General features: G+C 38.8%; 1 protein-coding gene and 1 long non-coding RNA gene across 3 annotated transcripts in view; one reads left to right on the top strand and one right to left on the bottom strand.

Moving 5' to 3' along the window:
• LOC148157999 (uncharacterized) overlaps window positions 1-20544 on the top strand; it is a 146250-nt gene that overhangs the window by 8161 nt on the left and 117545 nt on the right. The window lies entirely within an intron of this gene.
• sgsm3 (small G protein signaling modulator 3) lies at window positions 98-12552 on the bottom strand. Of its 2 annotated transcripts, none has more exons than XM_015010838.2 (21): window positions 12282-12552; window positions 9560-9649; window positions 9344-9429; window positions 8675-8738; window positions 7745-7956; window positions 7525-7632; window positions 6002-6145; window positions 5691-5886; window positions 5444-5589; window positions 5045-5278; window positions 4778-4960; window positions 4522-4677; window positions 4383-4437; window positions 4246-4295; window positions 3993-4145; window positions 3815-3885; window positions 2916-2964; window positions 2726-2811; window positions 2501-2623; window positions 2027-2087; window positions 98-1184 (listed from the first exon to the last, which is right to left on the bottom strand). In XM_015010838.2, exons 2-21 carry the CDS (start codon window positions 9564-9566, stop codon window positions 1101-1103), a joined length of 2268 nt encoding a protein of 755 aa, XP_014866324.2. In that variant the 5' UTR covers window positions 9567-9649; window positions 12282-12552; the 3' UTR covers window positions 98-1100. The 2 variants fall into 2 exon arrangements, with proteins under 2 accessions (XP_014866324.2, XP_014866332.2); XM_015010846.2 differs by lacking the exon at window positions 12282-12552 and adding an exon at window positions 10210-10668.

Here is a 20544-nt window from a genome sequence, read left to right as displayed (position 1 = left end):
TTTTTTTTACGTGTGCAGTAAGAAACAGTTCCCTTAATGCTTTTACAAATTAAAGTAGTCGAAAACTGTTGCTACAGAGAAATAAAAACCATCAACATTTTGATCATATAGGTGTTTTAATGTAACACATATTGATGTAACACAAAAAGTAGCTACTCTCTACACATTAAATGCACCATAAGTGCATTTTTCCTACCCCTATCATGGTAGCAGACACACAGCTCATGATCACCATCTGAAAGGCTTTTCTTGGCATGTGCAACATGACATGGAATGAATTTCAGAGAGTTGAGGAAAGTAACATTCTTCGCAAAAATAGTCTATATCTTTACAGCCCCATGGTTAGGAATGTTCCTTTTTTTTTGGTCCTAAAATATACGAGTTTACAGCAGGATGAAGAACTGAGGATCATGTTAAAACAGTGTTGAATGTGCACTTACAATTCATGCACAAAGTAGTGTTCATGAAATAATACAGCATAGCAGTACAGATTATTCTGTACGACAGGAATGTTCAGCTTCTAGACATATTTTTTTTAGCTCTGGTGGCAAAACATTGAAAACGGGACAGAAATAAAAAATAAAGTATGCACCAAACTTTAGTCTTTACAAACCAAATGGACATTGCTGGGGTTTCAGTCATTACTTTGGTGCATTTAGTGCCCATGACTCTCAGGGTGAGAGCACATCTGAAGTGGCTGTGCCACTTTAACAAAGAATTGTCCAAGGTATGGACTGCAATTAGAAGCTGAAAATACATCGGAAACACCAAGATGCAATCCCTAGTGTAGAGTAGAAAGCAACTGGATTTCTTTAGATTCTTAAAAGTCGTTTTCACCTCTCACCAAAAAGGCTTCTTCACTTCTAAGCAAGTTTGGAAGCAACGTGAGATTCCTCCGACTACCACTTATGAGAATGTTGCTTCCAACCATCTTCACAACTGAAGAAGTCTTTTGGCGAAAGGTAAAAAAAAAAAACAAAGAAGTCCAGCTGCTCTCTGCTCAACAACTTTGGATTGTTATGTCCTGAATGGCCGAGAATCTACACCAGCATAATACGAAGATGCAGCGCACAGGGTAAACCAGATGTTCTGCTGTGCATTCAGCCGTCAATGTCCCAGCTAAAGAGGTGATGTTTCACCAGCATATCCTGCACTCCTTCCTTCAGTGGCTTCTGCTCTTTCTCCTAAAAGACGTTAAAACAAAACAATTAGATACAGAAAAAAGGAAAATCGTTTTCAGGTTTGAGTTTGTAAAGTGTCAAAATCTGAAGTTGAAACGGCATGAATGCTTTTTTGCGTTATTAGGAATATCAGTGGTTGCTTTTTTTTTTTTCCCCCCTTACGGTAGTGTTCAAAAATAATCAAGTTAGTTTTACAAAAATATGCATTGTCTAATTCTAATTTTAACTACTAAAAGGGGAGGGAGGAAGATAAACGTCAAAATATGATGAGGGGGGGGGAAGGAAGAGGGTTAGTTGTAGATTTCCACAGAAATATTTGAACATGAGATATTAGAAAAAAGCTGTTTTAGTTTCAATTCATGGTATCTGCAACTCTGTGGATGAAGTTAAGGAAAACGTTTAGGGTGATGTTGGGGGTTTGACTGTGTACGCTTATGAAGATCTGCAGAAATTGACATTTCTTCAAAATATATACATTTCTTATGTTTTATCTGGCAGATTTTTCTGTGGATGAGAAAGTCTAAGGTTAGGGATAAAACCTGAAGCAGAAATAAAGGGGCACTGTTGAGTCAGTGTGGGAGGTTTTGTGTTTGGAGCAGAAACCGTGAATTGGCTTCAACTAAATAACTAATCGTAGTCAGTTTTACAGCAACCACAGTCTCACTCAGGTTACCTAGAGATCCCAACTAAAGAGGTGATGCTGAACCAGCACATCCATAACTTCTGCTTTCAGAATAGCAGATTTCTGAAATGGTACGACATCGTCAAGGTTGTCTCTCCTCAACAGGCTGTTCTGACAATCAGATTGATTTTGCTGCTATGTTATCACCATGTCTTTTACTCACCACTTTCTTTTCAGGGAGCTCACTGTCTTGAGAGAGACTGAAGGCAAATTTTGACAGGACCCTGAGGACGCAGAAACAAAAGTATGTTTTATTTCAACACCATGGGCTTGTAGTGTCAATAAGTTTCCATTTTGAAGGTTTTAACTCCATTACCCACATGCTGAACAGTATTTGAACTGGTGCAAAACTTCCTCTTACAGAGGGGAGAGTTCAATTAAAACTCAAGCAATGCTGCCTTTCCAGGAGTTTTAATTTGGCCCAAATGGAAATCAGAAGCAAAGTAAATTGAAAACAGCATATTTAACAATATTCATTTTTGTCAAGTATGACAATCTGTCCAACAAACGCAAATTAACACTTATATTGCATGGCAAACATGCAAATTACAGAGTGAAAAGTGTGGGCAGAGGCATGAGCTTACTACACATACAGTTTTTATTTAATATTTTGGTTTCCTGTCGCCCATCTTAATACCTGAGCTCACACTTGATCTGCACCCAACCAGGACTGCGCAGGAAGGACCACGGATGATACCATTTTTCTACAGCAGCCATGCTGGAGCACAACACCTCCAACCACAGATGGAGAACCTGTTCACTAGAGAGAGATGCAAAGTTAGGAACCAAGTATCATCTACATTTCTTGAAGTTAATATGTGAAACTTTTGGTAAACATGTGTGCGTTTGTGAGAAAACTCACTTTAGGCCAACACACACGAGAGATCTGAACTTGACATCCATCTGAGCGTGTACAGAGTCGTGGCTCATGTTTACAGCCTGCACTGCCTAGAAAAAAAAGAACGGGTTTAAAAAAGATAAACATAGAAAAAATGACTTCTTCATTAGATTAAAATTAAAGTCACTTCTTTTGGACCGTTTTGTACACTCACTCTGTACAGCAACTCCTCAGGTGTTAGCACTTTCCCATCTTCATCTAACCTAGTAAACAACAGAGACGGTGACTTGATGCATCCATAACAAGTGGGATGACAAATTAATATTCTGACGCACTCCTGCTACATATTACACTTAGTATGCAAAGAAGGGCAGGACCCTCGACAATGTTGCAACTGCAAATTAGTAAGTAAAAATGAGGAATGTTTTACTGATCTAATGATTTACAGACTTTAAAAATCCATGACTATATTCAGTTGACAAACCATGTTTAAAACTTCATCTTTTTACATCTTACAGTTTTTAACAGTAGTTGCAACTTTCCTTTACAGTGCTGTATGGGCAGTGCGTCTCTCTCTCTCTCTCTCTATAGCCAACAGCAATGTGTGTGTCTGTGCCATTTCAAAACAAACATGACGAATGGGGTGTCTGATTCCTGCCCAGTGAACCATTGTATAGAAGTTTTTCAGAAGTGATCTCTGGTACTGAATTATAAATGTAGGTCTGGATGCTCTATAAGTTTCCTAACAGCAGCAGCAGAGTGGTGTAGAAGCTGCAGATACCGACTCTGTGCTGCAATCGTTACCCGTTTGTAGCCTAACCTTTGACTTACTGGCTCCTTACGTTTGTCAACATGCAAACCACGCTCAAATAAATGTACATTCCTTCAATTTTAATCACATTATGATTCTATGAATATCTAAATTAATTTAATTTGAATAATTTTACAACATGACAATAAATACTTCTCAGAAATTTTGCATAAAAAGATGTAAGAATGTTATGCTGGGGGGGTGCACCAAATAAGAAGGCTGGCTTTTTCTGTTGGAAAAATATTCATTTAGTATAGATCGATTTATCAAAAAATGAAAAAAAAAAAAAAGATTGCATTTACCTGTATGTTTTACAAAGCACAAGTCTAGAGTAGACAGAATTGAAGTCTCTCTCCACCTCCCTACTAGCTGCCTGAGGAAAAGCACATTAGGTAGAATAATGCATTTCTATTTTGAACCTGACAAAAGCCATTTCATTTATGAGGCCATAATAATAATAATAACCAAAAAAAAAACTACCTCCTCTATGAATAACCATGGGTGACAAGGTCCTCCAAGTATAGAGGGCTTTTTTAATCCATGCTGAAAGATGGCCTTCAGGGCAGGACACAGGGTTCCTCTGACCAGGTCAGTCACTGCCTCCGTCACAGAGTCGTCACCTGCTAATGAGTACTGGACACAGGCAGGTGCACCAGTTGGTAGAATATTCAAAGGAACAGATGTCCAAAGCTGTGTGCATATTGTGCATAGGCTTCTGCATCTGATAGCTTACCTCCTTACTTCTTTCATCCAGAATTTCCACAAACTTGGCTGGAAACCAACCTATCTCACGAGGTAGAAAATAAATAATGGATGTGAAAACAAATTAGCAACGTAATGTTTAATGATGAAGTAATAAAGAGCACACACCTCTCAGGCCGTTGAGCTCGCCGACCCAACAGTGCTCGTCTTTTTGTGAAATGATCTAACACAGACAGATGAGGGGGAGTAAGTGCAAAGGATGCGTTTATGCATCGTAAACGGTAGTGTGCGTCTTAGTGTAACTCACGGTGATGATGTCGTTCTTCCTGAAGCCCAATTCATCGTCGTCGTGACGTTCGAAATCCAGCAGAGCCTTTGCTCGTCTCCGTCTGTTACGAGACACCACGAGGAAGTTTTCGTGGTCTCTCTGGTGGCTCTCCATGGAGTAGTCTGGCGTCAGATCCTGGAGAGGAAAGGACAAAGAGTGATGGGGTTCTTCACACACTTTGTTATTCGAATAACAAGGTGAAAGTTTATAAGTGCAAAGCAACGTTTGGACCTACAGTGCTGGAATGCCGTGGGTCAAGACAGTGGAAGTGCTCCGCAGTACGAGTTATAGCCTCCCTTAGAGCAGCAACCAACTCTGTCTGCTTGATGTTTTTGGATTTCAGGGCATCGGCTTCATCCTCCCCAAACAGCAGAGAGGTCAGGGTGGATTTCCTGCGCAGGGACTGTCTCCTCACCACCTAAAATATTCACAAAAAACAGAAAGACCTTAACCAGATGGTCAACAAGCCTGACATTCAGGCAGGTGTCAGCATACAACAAACCTTGTTGAGATTGGTACTGAGTGTGGAATTGTTTCCATTGTTGAGCTGCGCCTGTTCGTTAAGAATATAGGCCAGGTGCTTGTGACGATGAGCCTCCAAAGTTTCCTGGGATAGCGTCCCAGCTATCCGCATAGCCTCTCCAAGAACTGCAGGCCCGTCTTTTAACTGACTTGGCAGGTCTGACAGAGTGTTAAAAATGGACGCAGAGTTTTCTGACGCTACGAGCTCTTCCTCCTAGAGTCAAAGTAAAATTCAGTAAGAATAATGCTTAATAATGTAAACTCATTTTAGACGTCGGTGAGAATACTTGGAAAGAGTTCCAACTATGCACACATGTTTTTCTAATTTAGTGGGATGGGGGGGAACGTGTTGAGACTGAGGAAAGTGTAGTGTCCCTACCTTAATTTTGAGCATGCCCAGTGTGATCTGGAAGAGCACCACCGAGCCCTGATAAAACAACAGATCCCAGATCCTCAGAAGCAGACGGATGTCCACCACACTGGCAAATGATGTCAGGAACCAGTGCAATGTGATTAGCGACAACTCTGCATGGAAAAGAAAGACGAGCACAACGTGAACTCGTTAAATACTACATCTAATACGGAAGACAATAAACCAAATATAGAATTCATCTTCGGTTTTTAACCTATGTCATGCTCTTGGAGGAGGCGGTCCAGGGCGGGGAGGTATTGAACGGTGAGCTGCCGCAGAACCCTCTGATCTGTTTGAACCCCCAGGAGTGTGGAGGAGAAGTAGGACGGAGGAAGGAGGTCTTCGATCAAAGCACACATCATCCACAGAGCGTCCTCCTCCTCCAGGAAGAGCAGCAGGCAGGAAATGACCTGGATGAACAAGACATTTATGAAATGAAGCAACAAAGAGGCCAAAAACTAAATAAGAAAAAAAATCGAAATTGTGTAAATGTGCAGTTAAGGAAGTGATATTATATGTTCTCACCATGCCAGTGCCCTGACAGTACCCGATATCTGGGTAGAGCCATGCCAGACCTCTCAGTACCCGCCTCAGTCTTGGGACTCCCACGCTGTTCAGAGTGCTGAAACATGCATTGGTTGGCATGGTCCGTAACAGATCCTTTTCTATCTGGAAGGCAGAGTTTATCATTTTAAAAAAATACCCAACTTATAAATTTATATTCCAACATTTTTCCTCATCAACACAAACGGGATTTACAAACAGAAAGAGTAATTTATAATGATATAAATCAAATTACACATAATTTATAGAGATGTGCCAATCAGGTTTTTTCCTCCTGATACCGATACCGATCACCCATGAGGGCCGATCACCGATACAGATTATTATTATTTTTTTTATCATAAACACTACCGGTTACATTATGTGGAAAAAGGAACCATGAATTCACCTTAGTTTAGACAAAAACTTGTTTTTAATAACTTTTTTCAAGAATAAAACTAAACAAAACAGGCATTGTGCAAATTGTACTGCTATTGGTAATACTATCTTTAACAGACTGATAACATATGAAGGCTCTGAAGAGGCTAAATAATGCAAAGAGCCAAAATAAAACCTCTCAACATTGCCAAAAAAATTCAAGTATAAAACTTAACATTCAAAGGCAAAAACAGGTTCCATTACAATAAACAATCCAGAGTTACTGAATGAAAACTTCCTGTTAGCATGGCGGCTAGCTGATTACTGCTAGTTCTGATTGGCTGTTTCTGACTGAGCGGAGTAATTATGCAGAGCAGGGAGGAGATCGATTATTTTTTTAGAGATTATCTGTCTCATGTTAGGACAGCGAAAGTTTTAATACGTATGTAAATTTTTTTTTTTTAAGTTAGATGCTGCAGCTTTAAGCAGAGGTTCGGTGTGAGAGTCACTACCAGGTGGAGCAGAAGCGAAGCTCCGTCTGTGAAATATTACTACCTGTAGCGTAGCAGCGGTTCAACAGCGAGAGCAGAACCAGCGTCTGACATCGCAGCTCGAAGACTTAAATAATTTTGCGGGTTATTTGTTTAGCTTTCTGACCGTCATGCTAATCCGGGTGAGTGTTTGTAGCTGTGCGCTGCTTTACCTGCTGTCTGATCCTCCTTATGTCTTTTTTACTGCAGTGAGCCTCGATGTAGCCAATCTCCGTCAAGTATGGCATTGTTTTTATGTCGTATTAGCTTCGTTGTGTTGATGCATTTTGACGTGCTTCAATTTTCCGCCGCAACACGCAAACTTCCCCATTCACTCAGTGCGTTATAGTTACACATCGGTTTGGATTTGTTGCTGCGCGTTTGCGCAGTGTGAAGGAAAGAGGAGACCAGCTGCACAGGCAGGCTGGAAATGAGATGATCGGTATCGGCAACAAGAGCCAATGATCGCCGATCACCGATCATGCACTTTTTCACGAAAATCGGCCCGATTATGATCGGTGACCGATCGATCAGCACACCTCTAATAATTTAGGGTGTGAAGCATTCAGTGAACTTAAATACTGTTGGAGATTTCACCTGCTTAGCTGTGCTGGTGTCATCATTAGAGCTATTCTTGACAATTTCTTTGTAGGAAATCTCTGAGGTCCTCTTCTTTTGCAGTGCTCCAGACAGACGCATCCATAACTAAATAATTGAAGAAAATTAGAGGTTATTTATTAGCATTAAAATCTACACCATTAAGAATAGGAAAAGCTCTTTCTGTCCCATGTTTAGTCAAATCAGCAAACACATCTACCTGGGGCCTCATGCTGTGAGGTATCCCACCAAGGACCAAAGAACGCAGACGCTCTGACTGAGGAAGGACGGGATCGATGAGATCCCAGGTCAGATCCCCCACCGTGTGGTTATGGGTGAACTCCAAGTGGGCTTGCCAGCGAAGCCTCTGCTGGGGGTCTTCACGCTGGGGTGAACCCTCTGTGCCCAACTTGATCTTGGGCTCTCCATCATCTTAAAGGAGAGGAAAATGTGAAAATTTAGCAAGGCTAGCCTTTCCAGTAATGTTAACACTAGGAAGTACTTTTGTAAATAAGAATGATTCAGACAAAACAAAAAGAAGTAATACAAAAGAAAATTGCAGCAGATATTAACCAAATATGAAAAAGCTGTACAACAAAATCTCCCAAAGATAAGAAAAGCACTGAGCACGCTAGTGCTGTGAAAGGTAACCATAATGATACTAATAAATATGTTTCCCCGTAAAATAAGAAAAAAAATAAGAATTAATTGAAGAAGTACAAAAGCCCGACTTATTCAGCACTGATAAAAATAGGTAATTAAAGTAAGAAAAAGCAGCACCAGTATTGTTCTGGTAACGGTAAGAGAAAAAGCACGGCTTGGAAACATTTAGAGAAATTGCATTAACTTTGAGCAACCAGTAATTGTGACAGAAAGCACTGTCTGTACCAACACATCTCTGCAGCTGCAACACTGACGGTTAAACATGGTGCTAGAGGCAGCACAAAACATGCCTTCAGCTATTAGGATGAGGAAAAGAAATAGTGAAAAATGACTCTGCGATCACATGAACTCGGTATGTGTAGTCTTTATACTGAGATACAAAGACGTCATTCTTCTTCGTTTATATGTGGGGAATTTTACCAGTTATGTTCATAAAAAGAGGATTAAAGGACAAATGCTTGTGGTTGTGTTTTATGTGTGAAAATACCTTCCACATCTATCCTGAAGCCAAACTCATCATACTGTTGGTCAGGCTGCTCTGCAGGATCTTTCTGTAGAGACGACATAGTGACATATTAGGCATGCCTTACACAAGATGCATCCGAACGACACACAAAGATTACATTCTTTAACGAATAAACAGTTTATGTTACTGCAATAAACTCCACACATCATTTAATTAAAGAAAAATACCATATAGTAACACATCATTTGAATTACTGTTTGCATTTTTGCCAGTCGTTTCTTCAAAACAAAACCGAATCGGACTGAGAACTGCTGAACCGGAACAGATTCATAGGGAAGCGATTTGTTAATCCGCACGAGATTCCCTCTGAAAAATCTATTATGCTTTGTGTAAAAGAACTCAAAATGTGCAAGTTAAACCGCCAAACTATCAAAACACTGTCCACAAACATATCTGTTCAAGTGAAAATTAGGGTATGCTTTACGTGTTTCACTTTAGTCATCATCTCTCGTCTTACAATAAGAAACTACTTACACCGGACCATCATTTTGGCTTCAGTTACTAAAACAAGTAATTGATCTAACATTAAAGCATATTTTGGAGACGTCCTCGCTTGTAATGCCATCTTGTTGACTTAGAAAATAATTTCATCAACCAATTTCACCAGCTAAAATTAAATCAGATTCTCACTTGATGATACTTGGCCAAAATATCTTGAGGCCACATGCTCGGGGTGAGGGCAGAAAAAGATCCGCCAGGTGCTGGTGTGTAAGTACCTAACACAGTGAGGGGGGAAAAAAATAAGTCAACGTGAGAAACATCCTTTGACACAAGTAAAAAGGCTAGTATAGACCAATGCATTCAATAAATTAGTTATTTTAAAAAAAAATTGCTGGAACTAATTACCAGACATTTTGTTGATTAACTGAGGTCACGGAGAGAGACAAAGGACCATCCAGAGAAGAGACATCAGGTGACTGTCAGTCTGTGGAACAACTGGGGAAGAAAACAGATTGAAAATTAATTTATCGTGTATTTTTAACAGCACTAAATAAAAAAGCTATCAAAAATTAGACAACAATCATGTGAAAGAGCATTTCCACACAAGATAAAACATGTTGCCAATAATTAATAGTTCTTATCGCTACAGTATGCTGCAGTAGAATCAAAACTACAAAAACTAATTGTTAGTGTAGAAAAGTCCTTACAGTCAGATCATGTGCAGCCAATTCAAATCTGCTGACATCTTGTCTATTTCTGTCCTATTCAGCAACCAAGAGGAATAGGTTCATGTTTTGTTATGTTTTCTACACATATCTACATTTAATAATGCGTGAGAATAATTTCTATATTAGTATGAGTCAAGGACAATTCAGAGTGGCTTTGGTTTTGCACCAAGGCTCCTATTGAAAAACCTGAATGAATTTGAATATGAAACAGTCCATTATTGTACAATTGAAATTTAACAAGAACCAAAAAAAAACAGTAAAAATAGAAAATGCGCAAATCAAATACACTACTGCAAATTACAGTTTTCTGTACCAAAAGTCGCTTACCATGAGTCTTTGACATCAACAAACTTGAAATCCTGTCCATCCACCCCAAGCATTTTACCGTTGTGGGAAAATAAATTCCTCTCCTATTTCGATTGAACAGCTTTGTGAAGGAACGTCATTTTGAATCCGAGCAAAAACTAAAGAAGCAACATTCAAAACCGTAACCTGTAGAAGAAATTCACCACGATGCAAACTCCATGGCAGAATGAGTCATTCTAGCAGCCGGCACGCAGCACTTGAAGGGGGATATAAGACTTAAGAAATCAATTTGAGGTTGGGAGGATGGCCAAGTACTTTCAGGGAAGCTCTGTGTGCAACTCTAGGGGATAAGAGAAGTGTAGACACTTCCTTACAACATTACCGGTTTAATCACATGCCAGTGAACTTTGTAAAACGCTTCCTGCAAACTGTTGCACAAAGAAAGCCATTTACACACATAACTTAACCTCTCATAACAAAGAAAGACTTGGCTGTAAACAATTCACAGTTGTCTTATTGCATTCATCACTAATGTCCAAATGGGCTAACCAGAAGTATATTAACATATTTCTTGTCCTTTTGATATTTTCACAAGACATAGTATCATGCTAGGGCTGCATGACATAAGAAAATGTGGTGGCAATAATATTGGTAAATACTGCAATGAGGACATCATTGCAGATGGAAAGTTACTGCACCTCACTAAGTGGTATGTCTGTTAAGACGTCGACTGCAATTTGGCTACCTGAGGAGATAACCCAAACTACTAAACACTGCAGGTTAATAGTGGTTTTAGATATGCTCCAGATTCCACTCTATGAATACCAGAATGGCAAAAACAAAGAATATTCTGCACAATGACAATGAGAGCCACTATATTCAGGTGTTTACTTTGCTTCTGTGAACCAAAATCAAATAGTGAACAATTTCCTAAATGTTAGTTTGTGTACCACTGCTGTAACTGTGGTATTTTTAATCGAGTTTAACTTTGAAAATCTCATCGTGCCAAACGTAATGCATATGCTGAAAAGAGAGTTTCAAGTACACTGTGTACATTTGTGTATATTTACATGCATTATTTATTTCTGATTACAATCAGCACTGTAGGCAGCCAAGGAACACTGACTGGGGTCAAAAATGACTATTTATTGACTAGCTCAAACGCGATCTTCTCTCAAAGAAGTAAAACTATGACTTGCCATTATGCGAAGCTGTATCATTTACTACTGTAAACACAAGAACAAACTCTGCTTCAATAGGTGTGGCTTTGCTCTGCGATGTTTGCAGAAAGTAGACAAACACTTTGCCACACCAGCAGCAATGACCAACATCCTGGTTTTCAATTAGCACGCCGAGAACAACAGCTTTTAACAGCGACACTGCAAACTCACGCTGATCAAAGAGTTTTGTGTTGCCCTGAAACCATGCCCAGCAAAAACCACCACTGCGATTCCGAACACCGCCTCCAGTTGTTCCTCATAGTAACCCAAACACTGGTGACTCATTTTTCCTCATTAAGACACGTGTCACAAAATGCTGTTGTTTGCCATTTCCTCGAGATCGTGATCAAATCAAAAGCGCATTGTGAAGTCACTCATTTACAGAAAGCAGAGATATTAATCTGCTGATTAATATCTCTGAAGCTTGCGTCGTTTTAGCTCCTAAAAAGTATCATACTGGAATAATGACATCTAAGCGATAAGAGACCCAAGTTATATATATATACAAGATGCAGATGAAACAGACAGTGCAAGTACTGCTGTTGTTTATTATTGTGGTTTTAATGTAGTTTGTCAGCTGACAAATTACCGTTACGTCAAGCCACAGCTGACGTCAGGTGCAGCCGATAACAATGTACTACATTTTCCTATGCAACCTATTTTATCCGCGTTGACATTTGTCCGCGGATGTAAAAGACCAAATAAAACTATTATTGCAGTAAAAACGCTCACTTTCCCATCCATAGAATTCAAAACAATTCAGAGAATGGCGTTCTTACGTACTCTCGGAGTCTCCAGATGCTAGCCATACATGCTACATTTAGCTTTGTGCTAGTTGCATAGAACGTAAAACAGCCGATTCACTTTACTTACCGTGGCATTGTCCTGGAGAAAAGACAGGGATTCGGGTTATGCTTAAAATACGTTCTGTTGTTGAATATGGGGGGAAAAAACATATCATATGCTTATCACTCGCTTCTCATTACTGACATAATCTACGTTGTGCACCTGCTAAAGACAAAATGTAGCTCCTGTGTATTCCTACACCGTAAAGGTTTTCCCTGTTCTACATCCCGGAGCAGCAACCTTCTGTGTAAAATATCCTTCCGCGACGACGACTGCGTGACGATGGCGCTGATGTGTTCCATTCATTTACGCATGGACACGCCCCTCATTCATACCGGAGCCAGAAGAGCAGGGAGTCACGATTTAGAGCAGAACTTTTAACGACATCGTATGTTATAGAAAGTCTGTCATGATCCCACAGAAGGTGCGTTGTGTTTTATATTTAAATAATCTGCGAAGATAGATTAGGTCTTATGTTTCTATTGGATAGTCTGATTTGTTTTTACAATTTTGATACCTTTTATGTATTTTCTACTCGTTTCCTGTTTCGTTAATTGTTCTTTTGTATGAAAATTGTTTTTCTTGCTTTAAAAATAAAAACAATATCAATAAAAAATAAAACACACACAAATAAACAAACAAACACACACACACACAAAAAAAAAAAAAAAAAAAACCTAGTGTGCCTGTGTCTGTTTCATTTTACCCTTGGTGTAAAATATATATATTTTTAAATCCCTACAAATATATATGAATGTTGCTTGTTCACAAAATCTTGCCATAGGTGTAGAATTAAATAGTCAAACAAAACAGACTCTACATTTTCTCTACAGTGAACTTACTTCATTTATAGGGAGAAATACATCAGGTTACATTGCTATGACAAAACCTGCTGCTATAGATTAGTTGAAACCCAATACCAAATTTAAAAATATATATATATAATTTTTAGAAAAGAACCATTTTGAAAAGTGTCTTTAGCAAGACAGCCACTTATTTTATTATTACTTGTTTTGTATTAATTGCATTTTCATTTGTAATTTATTGAAAATGTGTTGTTTTAGCATTATTTGTGATGAACAAAAGTAAATATTTAAACATTTTAAGCATGTCTGTTCTCTGCAGTACCCTTCTTTAAAAATACAATAAAACTTTTGCCAATTTGTTCAATAAGTGCACAGTTTCTTGCCCCAAGCAATTTTTTTTTCTTTTTAAAAACCTTAGCAATAATATTTTGACGACTAAAAACAGACCTGTAACACGTTAATTGGACAGCTGTCAGTATGTGGGTGGTTTAATGACTGATATGAACCAATTTGACATAGGCTAAACTTTGAGAGGTGAGTCATAGCATCTCTATAATTAAAGCAGAACGGTCACAGCCTGCATTCGTCAGAACCTACCAAAAGTGGCATCAGGAATGGAAATTACTTGAGAGGAATGAAAGATGGGATCTGTTCAAATGTACTTCTGTTTCAAATGTGTTATTTCTAACACATTTGGTATTACTCCCTGATAGCAGGAGAGCTCGGCAATAGGGAACTATGTTGAGTCACAAAAATAGTTAAATGCCTTGAAAAACAATGATTTGAACTTGAATTGTTGGCTTGTTCTTTAAATGTGCCAAATTTCACATTGCTTGAAATTGGTGCTTGATTGAAGCACCAATTTCAACCCAAAAGATCAGCCTGATCAATTACTATCAGAGGGACTTTATAGACATTTTTTGGACAAACAGGTCACTGAAAAAACAAAGAACAATTTCAGCCAGCATGACCTTTAGGTCTTGGATGAATTTTTCCCATTACTCTCAGGCTAACATTGCACTCCAGCCATGAGAGAAACTCATTGCTATTCCAAGTCTTTCATTCCCTAAAGTCTGCTGCTGAATATGTAGAAATACTAATCTCAAACAGTTGTTTATTTTAGAAGCTCTGCTAAATTTATTTTTATTTTTTATTTATTTTTGCTTCTCTTTAATTTTCCAATACCCACAGTAGGTTTTCGACATGTGCATGCATAGATCTAACAACTGGAAGGCTGATTGGGACTAATCTAGATTTCAATCTGAATAACATCACAACCTTTGCCAAATCGAGGCCAGTTTGGTGGCAAAGGTAAACCTCAGCATTCGGCAGGTGATTCATTTATATCTGCAGGACTGGGTTCGTACACCAACCACCCAGCTCTTCTTCTATTTAATTTAACCTGAGTTAGTGGAAGGTTTATTAGAGTAAAGTAATTTGCTATGACTCTCTGAGGAGCCTCTGAGGATGCATGACAGACGGTTGTGCTTAGCTGCTGAAGCTTAAAGCGGCGATGTAGTCAGAGGAACATAAAGTGCTGGTCTGATGGGGGCCGTTAATAAACACTCCAAAGCCAAAAATTACCTATGGAATTTGACTAGTTTTAGCATACTGTTATAAAGGAGCAATTAATGACAAAAACAGCCATAAAAATGCATAGGAAATTAAAAGTGGCTACTGCTATGCATAAATAAATATATACATCAGTTGTTTGTCACAACTTTTCCTGTCTTCTCATAATTATGTAATTTATTATGTTTCTTGCGATGCTACTTCCTTACTTGTTCCTTTCCTCAAAAACTTCTAGTATCAAATCTTGCACTTGTTTATTGCCCTTATGTGGAGGATCTTAGCACAACAGGCAGCAAGAGCCAGTTTTGTTGAAAAGTAAAGACGACCGTGCCAACAATTAAATAATTCTAATATACAGCAAAATTCTGCTGCTTCATTTCGAGCTCTTTACTAATCGTTTGTAGATGAAAACACATGTTGCACACTCTTTGGAAGAAGAACTCAGTGATTATTTAAAGTGACAAACACCTGCGTCTATCTCTCCCATTCATCATCTTACCCCCTCAGCTCCTGCTGCCTTTCTACATCTATTCATTCAAAAGTTCTTCTTGGTCCTCTAAAAATAAATGTCTATTTACCCCCCCGTCAGACTCTGTTTCTCAGACTGCCTTGCCGTCCACATCTGAATGCTGACACGACAGTATGACAGTCCTCCCTGTTTAAACTGCCTGCTAAGCCTGCATGCTCGGTCTGCCGCACCACGCCAGAGTGAGTCACGCCATTAAAGATGCTGAAGCGATCGACCTTGCCTGCAGTTTGCTGCCCAGTGGTCCAGGCAGTTCATTCACCTGACATGTCACAACAGTGTGGGTGTGGCTCAATCATATTTTGCCACATCTTTCCTCCTACTCTACTTTTTATTATTATTATTATTTATTTTTTTAGGAGGTGTTCACCTGCTTAGCTGGCATTGTTATTATCTTTAGAATCATGTGTGGAGTGAAGAAAGTCCTGGATTTTGTACTGCAGTGAGCATGACGTCAGGCAGGCACAGAAAGCTGGAGGGGGAGGGAGAAATGTCAAGGCAGGAGTAAAAAGACAGAAAGAGATTGAAGAGAAAAAGCGGAACAGTAGGTTTGTGATGGAAGAGAAGAAATGAAATAAAATATTGGAATGTACGAATTATAAAAATAGAAGACAATGAGACAGAAATTAGGACTAATTAAAATGATTGGTGCAGTGTAGGTATGATTGTAGCAGAAGGAATTGGCATGTAGATAAATAGGGGAGGTGTACAGGTGGAAATGGAAAGAAAATAACATAAAATAAAAAAAAGGAGTTTTTTTTTTTAAAATAATTTAGACGACATCTCCCACACCTTCCCCCCAACCCCCCAAAAAAATGTCTGCCTTTGAAAAAGGTTTAGTCACAAGAACAGAATACAGACAATTCATAGGCGTTGTCGGGTCTGTTCTGTTGATCAAATGAACTTTGTTTGTGCAGCCAGATGAATCAGCAAGTTGCATCAGGAAAAAAAAAGAAAAGAAAGAGAGACACCAAGGACCACTTGTTCACATCAGTGCAATCTGCTGCAGTCGTGCAGTTACTTTTGAGGACAGAAGATAGCAGTGTTGCGTCGCTCCACGGCACAGACAAGCTCTGAAGACAAAAAGGAACCAAATTTGAATAGATTAGAGAAAACGAACCTGCTTACGTAAACATCTCTGCTATCTTTAAAGATGCATTCGATTGTTGCAACAGAGGTGCCACTCTCCATGCTTTTCATGCGCGTTCTGACGTTTTAATTTGCATATTGCAGCTTGAGTTTACTTGACACCATGGAAACACATTAATTAATCTGCACATCTCTGCTGTCGTGTTGGCGTTTCAGGGCTCCCTCTGAGCACAGTGCACGCGTTTATGTAACTTGCATGATGTGGCGTCTGCCTTTGACATGTTTTAGTTCATCTATGCAAATAAGCTGCGGCTGGGTCAAGCAAGGCTTAGATCAGAAGTCTCTCACACAGCTGTTTTCTCCCGGTCTCGGGGGACTTCTGTTGGGACGAGGGAGATTGCAGTCGAAGGGTAAGGGGCTTCTGTGGCTGCACATCGAAATGGCAAGTGATTTCTCTCGGGTGCGGTAATGGAAGTGGTATTTACGTTTATTTTATTTTTTTTTAGGCCTTTGATGGTTGTGAAGTGAAGCTTAACCGCTCAGACAATTTTTGAAAGATCAAGGCCCAAACTCAAATATCAATAAATAGGTAAATTCTGATTTCTTTCTCTCTCTTTTTTTTTTTTTTTTTCAATTTACTGCTATTTTATTGTATGCTAAATAGTATACAGTAAAATGATACTTGGATTTCTCTGCTATGTATGAAAAATCATAAAACCAACAACAACAACAACAACAAACACATGCAAATAAAGCAAATGTGTTTGATTTAATTAGAAAGCAATCATGTATTTCATGAATGCAATAAAAAAGTGAAACTCTTATGCAACATAGGTTTGAACATCAAGAGAACAGCACTACGCTGGTTTAAGTCTAATCAGTCCAACAGATTCCAGTTTCTTCCTGTGAATGAAAAATTCCCTTCATTCTCTAGGGTTATTTGTGGAGTACCACAGGGCCAATTCTTTTTATTATATATACACTTAAAATCTTCAAGCTGCATTGGATACATCCATCAATCCATTTCCTAACTCCCTTGTTCCTAGTTGGGTCGGGAGGGTTGCTGGTGGCTATCTCCAGCAACCCTGGAGATGGAGATAGACATTTAACCTGACAGTCATGTTTTTGGACTGTGGGAGGAAGCCGGAGTACCCGGAGAGAACCCACGCATGGTCAGCGAGAACATGCAAACCGCACTGGATACATTTCTGATGTTATTCTTACAGGCATGTCTTGAAGACATAAAAAGTTTGGATAAAAAGTTTGGAAGACGTTCTGCTTTTAAATTCTGACAAGGCAGAAGTTGTCATCTTTGGACCAGAACTTCTGAAAAAGTCAATCACTTTATCTGGATGGTGTTGCAGTGGCCTCCTATGATAACCTCAGTCTCATTTTTGACCAGGACACCTTTTTTAAATCCCCCATTAAACAGGTTTCTAGGATTTATTTCTTTTGTCTCTGGAATATTGCTAAAATTTGAAACGTCTCGTCTAAGTAATGCTGAAAAACTAGTCCATGAGGTAATGCTTCCAGCAACTAAACATTGTCCTTACTGACATAGAAAATACATAATGCACAAACAAAAGGCAAACAATCCACCACACAAATATATACAACTGACATATTGTGTTGTCACAATCCTGAAAGAGAGACAACGTCAGAACAGTCGAGGGCTGAGGAGAAAACAGACTGGACTGTTGCTAAAGGATCAAAAGTCTTGTTTTCAGATGAGCAGACATCTTGCATTTCATTCTCAGAGTGGAAAGACCAAGTTACTCAAAGTCTAGTGTCAAATTCTAAGAGTCAGCAAAGATTTTTGGAGCCTTATCATCTGTTGGTTCACTGCGTTTTAAAAAAAATAAAATTCAAAGTCAGCTCAGGTCGAGCTGCTCAGCCGTCTAGAACAAATTTTAGAGCACTTAATGCTTGCCTCAGGCAGGCTTTGCGGAGATGTAGATTTCTTCAGCAGTACTTGGCACCTGCCCGTTCTATTGAAAGCACAAATACTTTAACAACCTCACTATCAGTGTTCTAGTTTGGCCAGCAGGCTCGCCTGACTTTAACCCCAAATAGTATGGAAAATCATCAAGATGGACTGATGTTGAGAGTTTACAAAGCTCATTGAACTGTGAGGAGCCTCGGAGAATCCATGGGACAGAGGATACCGAAACTTCCATGACCTTTTGTCCTCCCTTAATGATACTTAGGGGGAATATAATATAAGGGCCTTTAATAATAATCCCACAGTTTTAACATTTTTAGTCAAAGCATATTTATTATCTTTGGAGTTCTGAGAAAGTAGGACAGAGAGTTTTTTCCTGCAAATATGCAGAGACATTAACATACCCTGGGAGTCGATTTGACATGATGACGAGGAGGTGAGTCTGACGACAGATGCAAAGGTCGAAGAGGACGGTGAACGCCAGAAGGAAGCAGAAGCAGGAATCTGACTCTCATTTTTTTTTCTTCTTTTTTTTTTATGTGAGATATAAAATACCGAGCCAGTAAGAATGGATTATTAATCATAAAGCTGCAGCACAAGTTTTGGATGCTAACCTGAAAGTGCCGTATAAAAGACTGACATTATTGCAGAGCACCAATAAAAAGACGGCACATTTCTGCTGATATGACACAACATAGCTCAGCGGAAAGGGTGAGCTTCACCGAAGGCACCAAAGAACTGCATTATGCTACTCTTTACATCTGTAATTTAATTATATTTAGTACAGTGCTTGCAAAAAACGAGGACACTTAGTCTAACAACCATAAACACAAAGTACATTATCCTGATGTTCATATTTTATAGTGTCTGCACGATAGATATTTACATACACACACTTAAATATTACGCTAATCATTAGCTTTTACGGGTTTATTTTCATATTGGAATGATTACACAATCAGCATCAACTTCACTGATTGATAATAATAAAAATACATCATTGACTTTCTCCGATTTACTTAAGATTACACATTCAGAATAATAATACGTACCTACAGCCATCAAGAAGTGTCTGGCAATAATTATGGCTGGATTTGACCCCTTCTTCTTATCAAAAATCGGGGAGATTGTTTATTCTTTGGGTGGCACAGATTACATTATTCCCTAACATTTCAGGAGGGTGGAGGTTCAGCTTTCAGAGATCTCAGGAAGCTTTATTCATTCGAATACAAAGACGCAAAATGTCAGACTCGCCTGAAATAAAAAAATAAAAAAAATAGCATAAGCCTATCAAAAACTGGAAAATACTGAAATATCAATGTCACTATCTGAAGTGAAGCAAATCTATTATCAATATATACCAAGATGACACCAAAAAATGATGATACCAAAAAAAAAAAAAAAAGCATCTGCTCCAAAACCGATGTCTGCAGCTTGGACACTGATTTCCAGCTGCGTATTGTTGTGAGAAAAAAAAAAAAATAAAAATTCCAAGCACTGTTAGATGAAATCACTCAATCAGGTTTATTCATATATTGTGCACAACACAGAGAGATTGTAAGACAATCAATAATAAATGAAAAGCTCTACACATAAGTTTTATACCAAGGATAATTGATCTGAAGAGAGACAGTCTGGTTCCCATGCAGCTGCAAGAAAACAACTTCCAGCCTTGTGTGTGTGTGTGTGTGGGGGTGTGTGTGTGTGTGTGTGTGTGTAACCCAAACAGGTTCTTTTGGTGAGAGTTCACAAGCATTTAATATAACATGATCAGTAGATGTAAACAGATGTAGCCTTCTGTAATTCATTCTTTCCCACTGCTGTTGAAGTTTAATAAAGTTATTTCCACATGTTGAAAAACTGAATGATGAAGAAAGTATCTCTTCTTTTTTGACCGTATTCGGGAGGCTGAAGCAATGAGAGTTAATAAAGAGTAAAAATCATCAAAAGGCAAAAAAGGAAACCACTGGTAAGCCTAAGAGAAGCTAATATTACAAAAATAACTGGCTTTGAGGTTTAAAATCTCTGGTTTTAGATGCAATGTAATTTCCAGTAACAGTAGCAGTTTGACCTGAGCTACAGTCACAGTAAGCGTCCTGAAAACGAGGGAAATCAGTGGGATTTCTCTGTGAGCTAGCTGGATTTATGCTGTGTGATAATGATGATGAAAAATATATTGTTCTGTGTCGCCTTCATTAAAGATTAAACACCAAAGGTTAAGCTAATTTTGAAATAAAACAGAAACAGATTAAAAAAATAAGCATCCCACTGCTACAGCCAATTCATTTCCAGAGTTACAAAATAACACAATGCTGTATGACACTGAACAACATCACATTGTATGTATCATTTTGT

The sequence above is a fragment of the Poecilia mexicana genome, unplaced genomic scaffold, assembly GCF_051168715.1.
Source record: "Poecilia mexicana isolate PSO_F unplaced genomic scaffold, ASM5116871v1 scaffold_8, whole genome shotgun sequence".
NCBI lineage: Eukaryota > Metazoa > Chordata > Actinopteri > Cyprinodontiformes > Poeciliidae > Poecilia > Poecilia mexicana.
Note: the sequence above shows the minus strand (reverse complement) of the source record. Positions and strands in the feature narration are given on the sequence as shown.

Excerpts from the sequence above, each read along its gene's own strand:
- sgsm3 (XM_015010838.2), bottom strand. Across the intron at positions 5,279-5,443 it reads TGGGCATGCTCAAAATTAAG|GAGGAAGAGCTCGTAGCGTC; the intron begins GTAGGGACACTA and ends CTTTGACTCTAG. Across the intron at positions 2,088-2,500 it reads CAGATCAAGTGTGAGCTCAG|GGTCCTGTCAAAATTTGCCT; the intron begins GTATTAAGATGG and ends CTGCGTCCTCAG.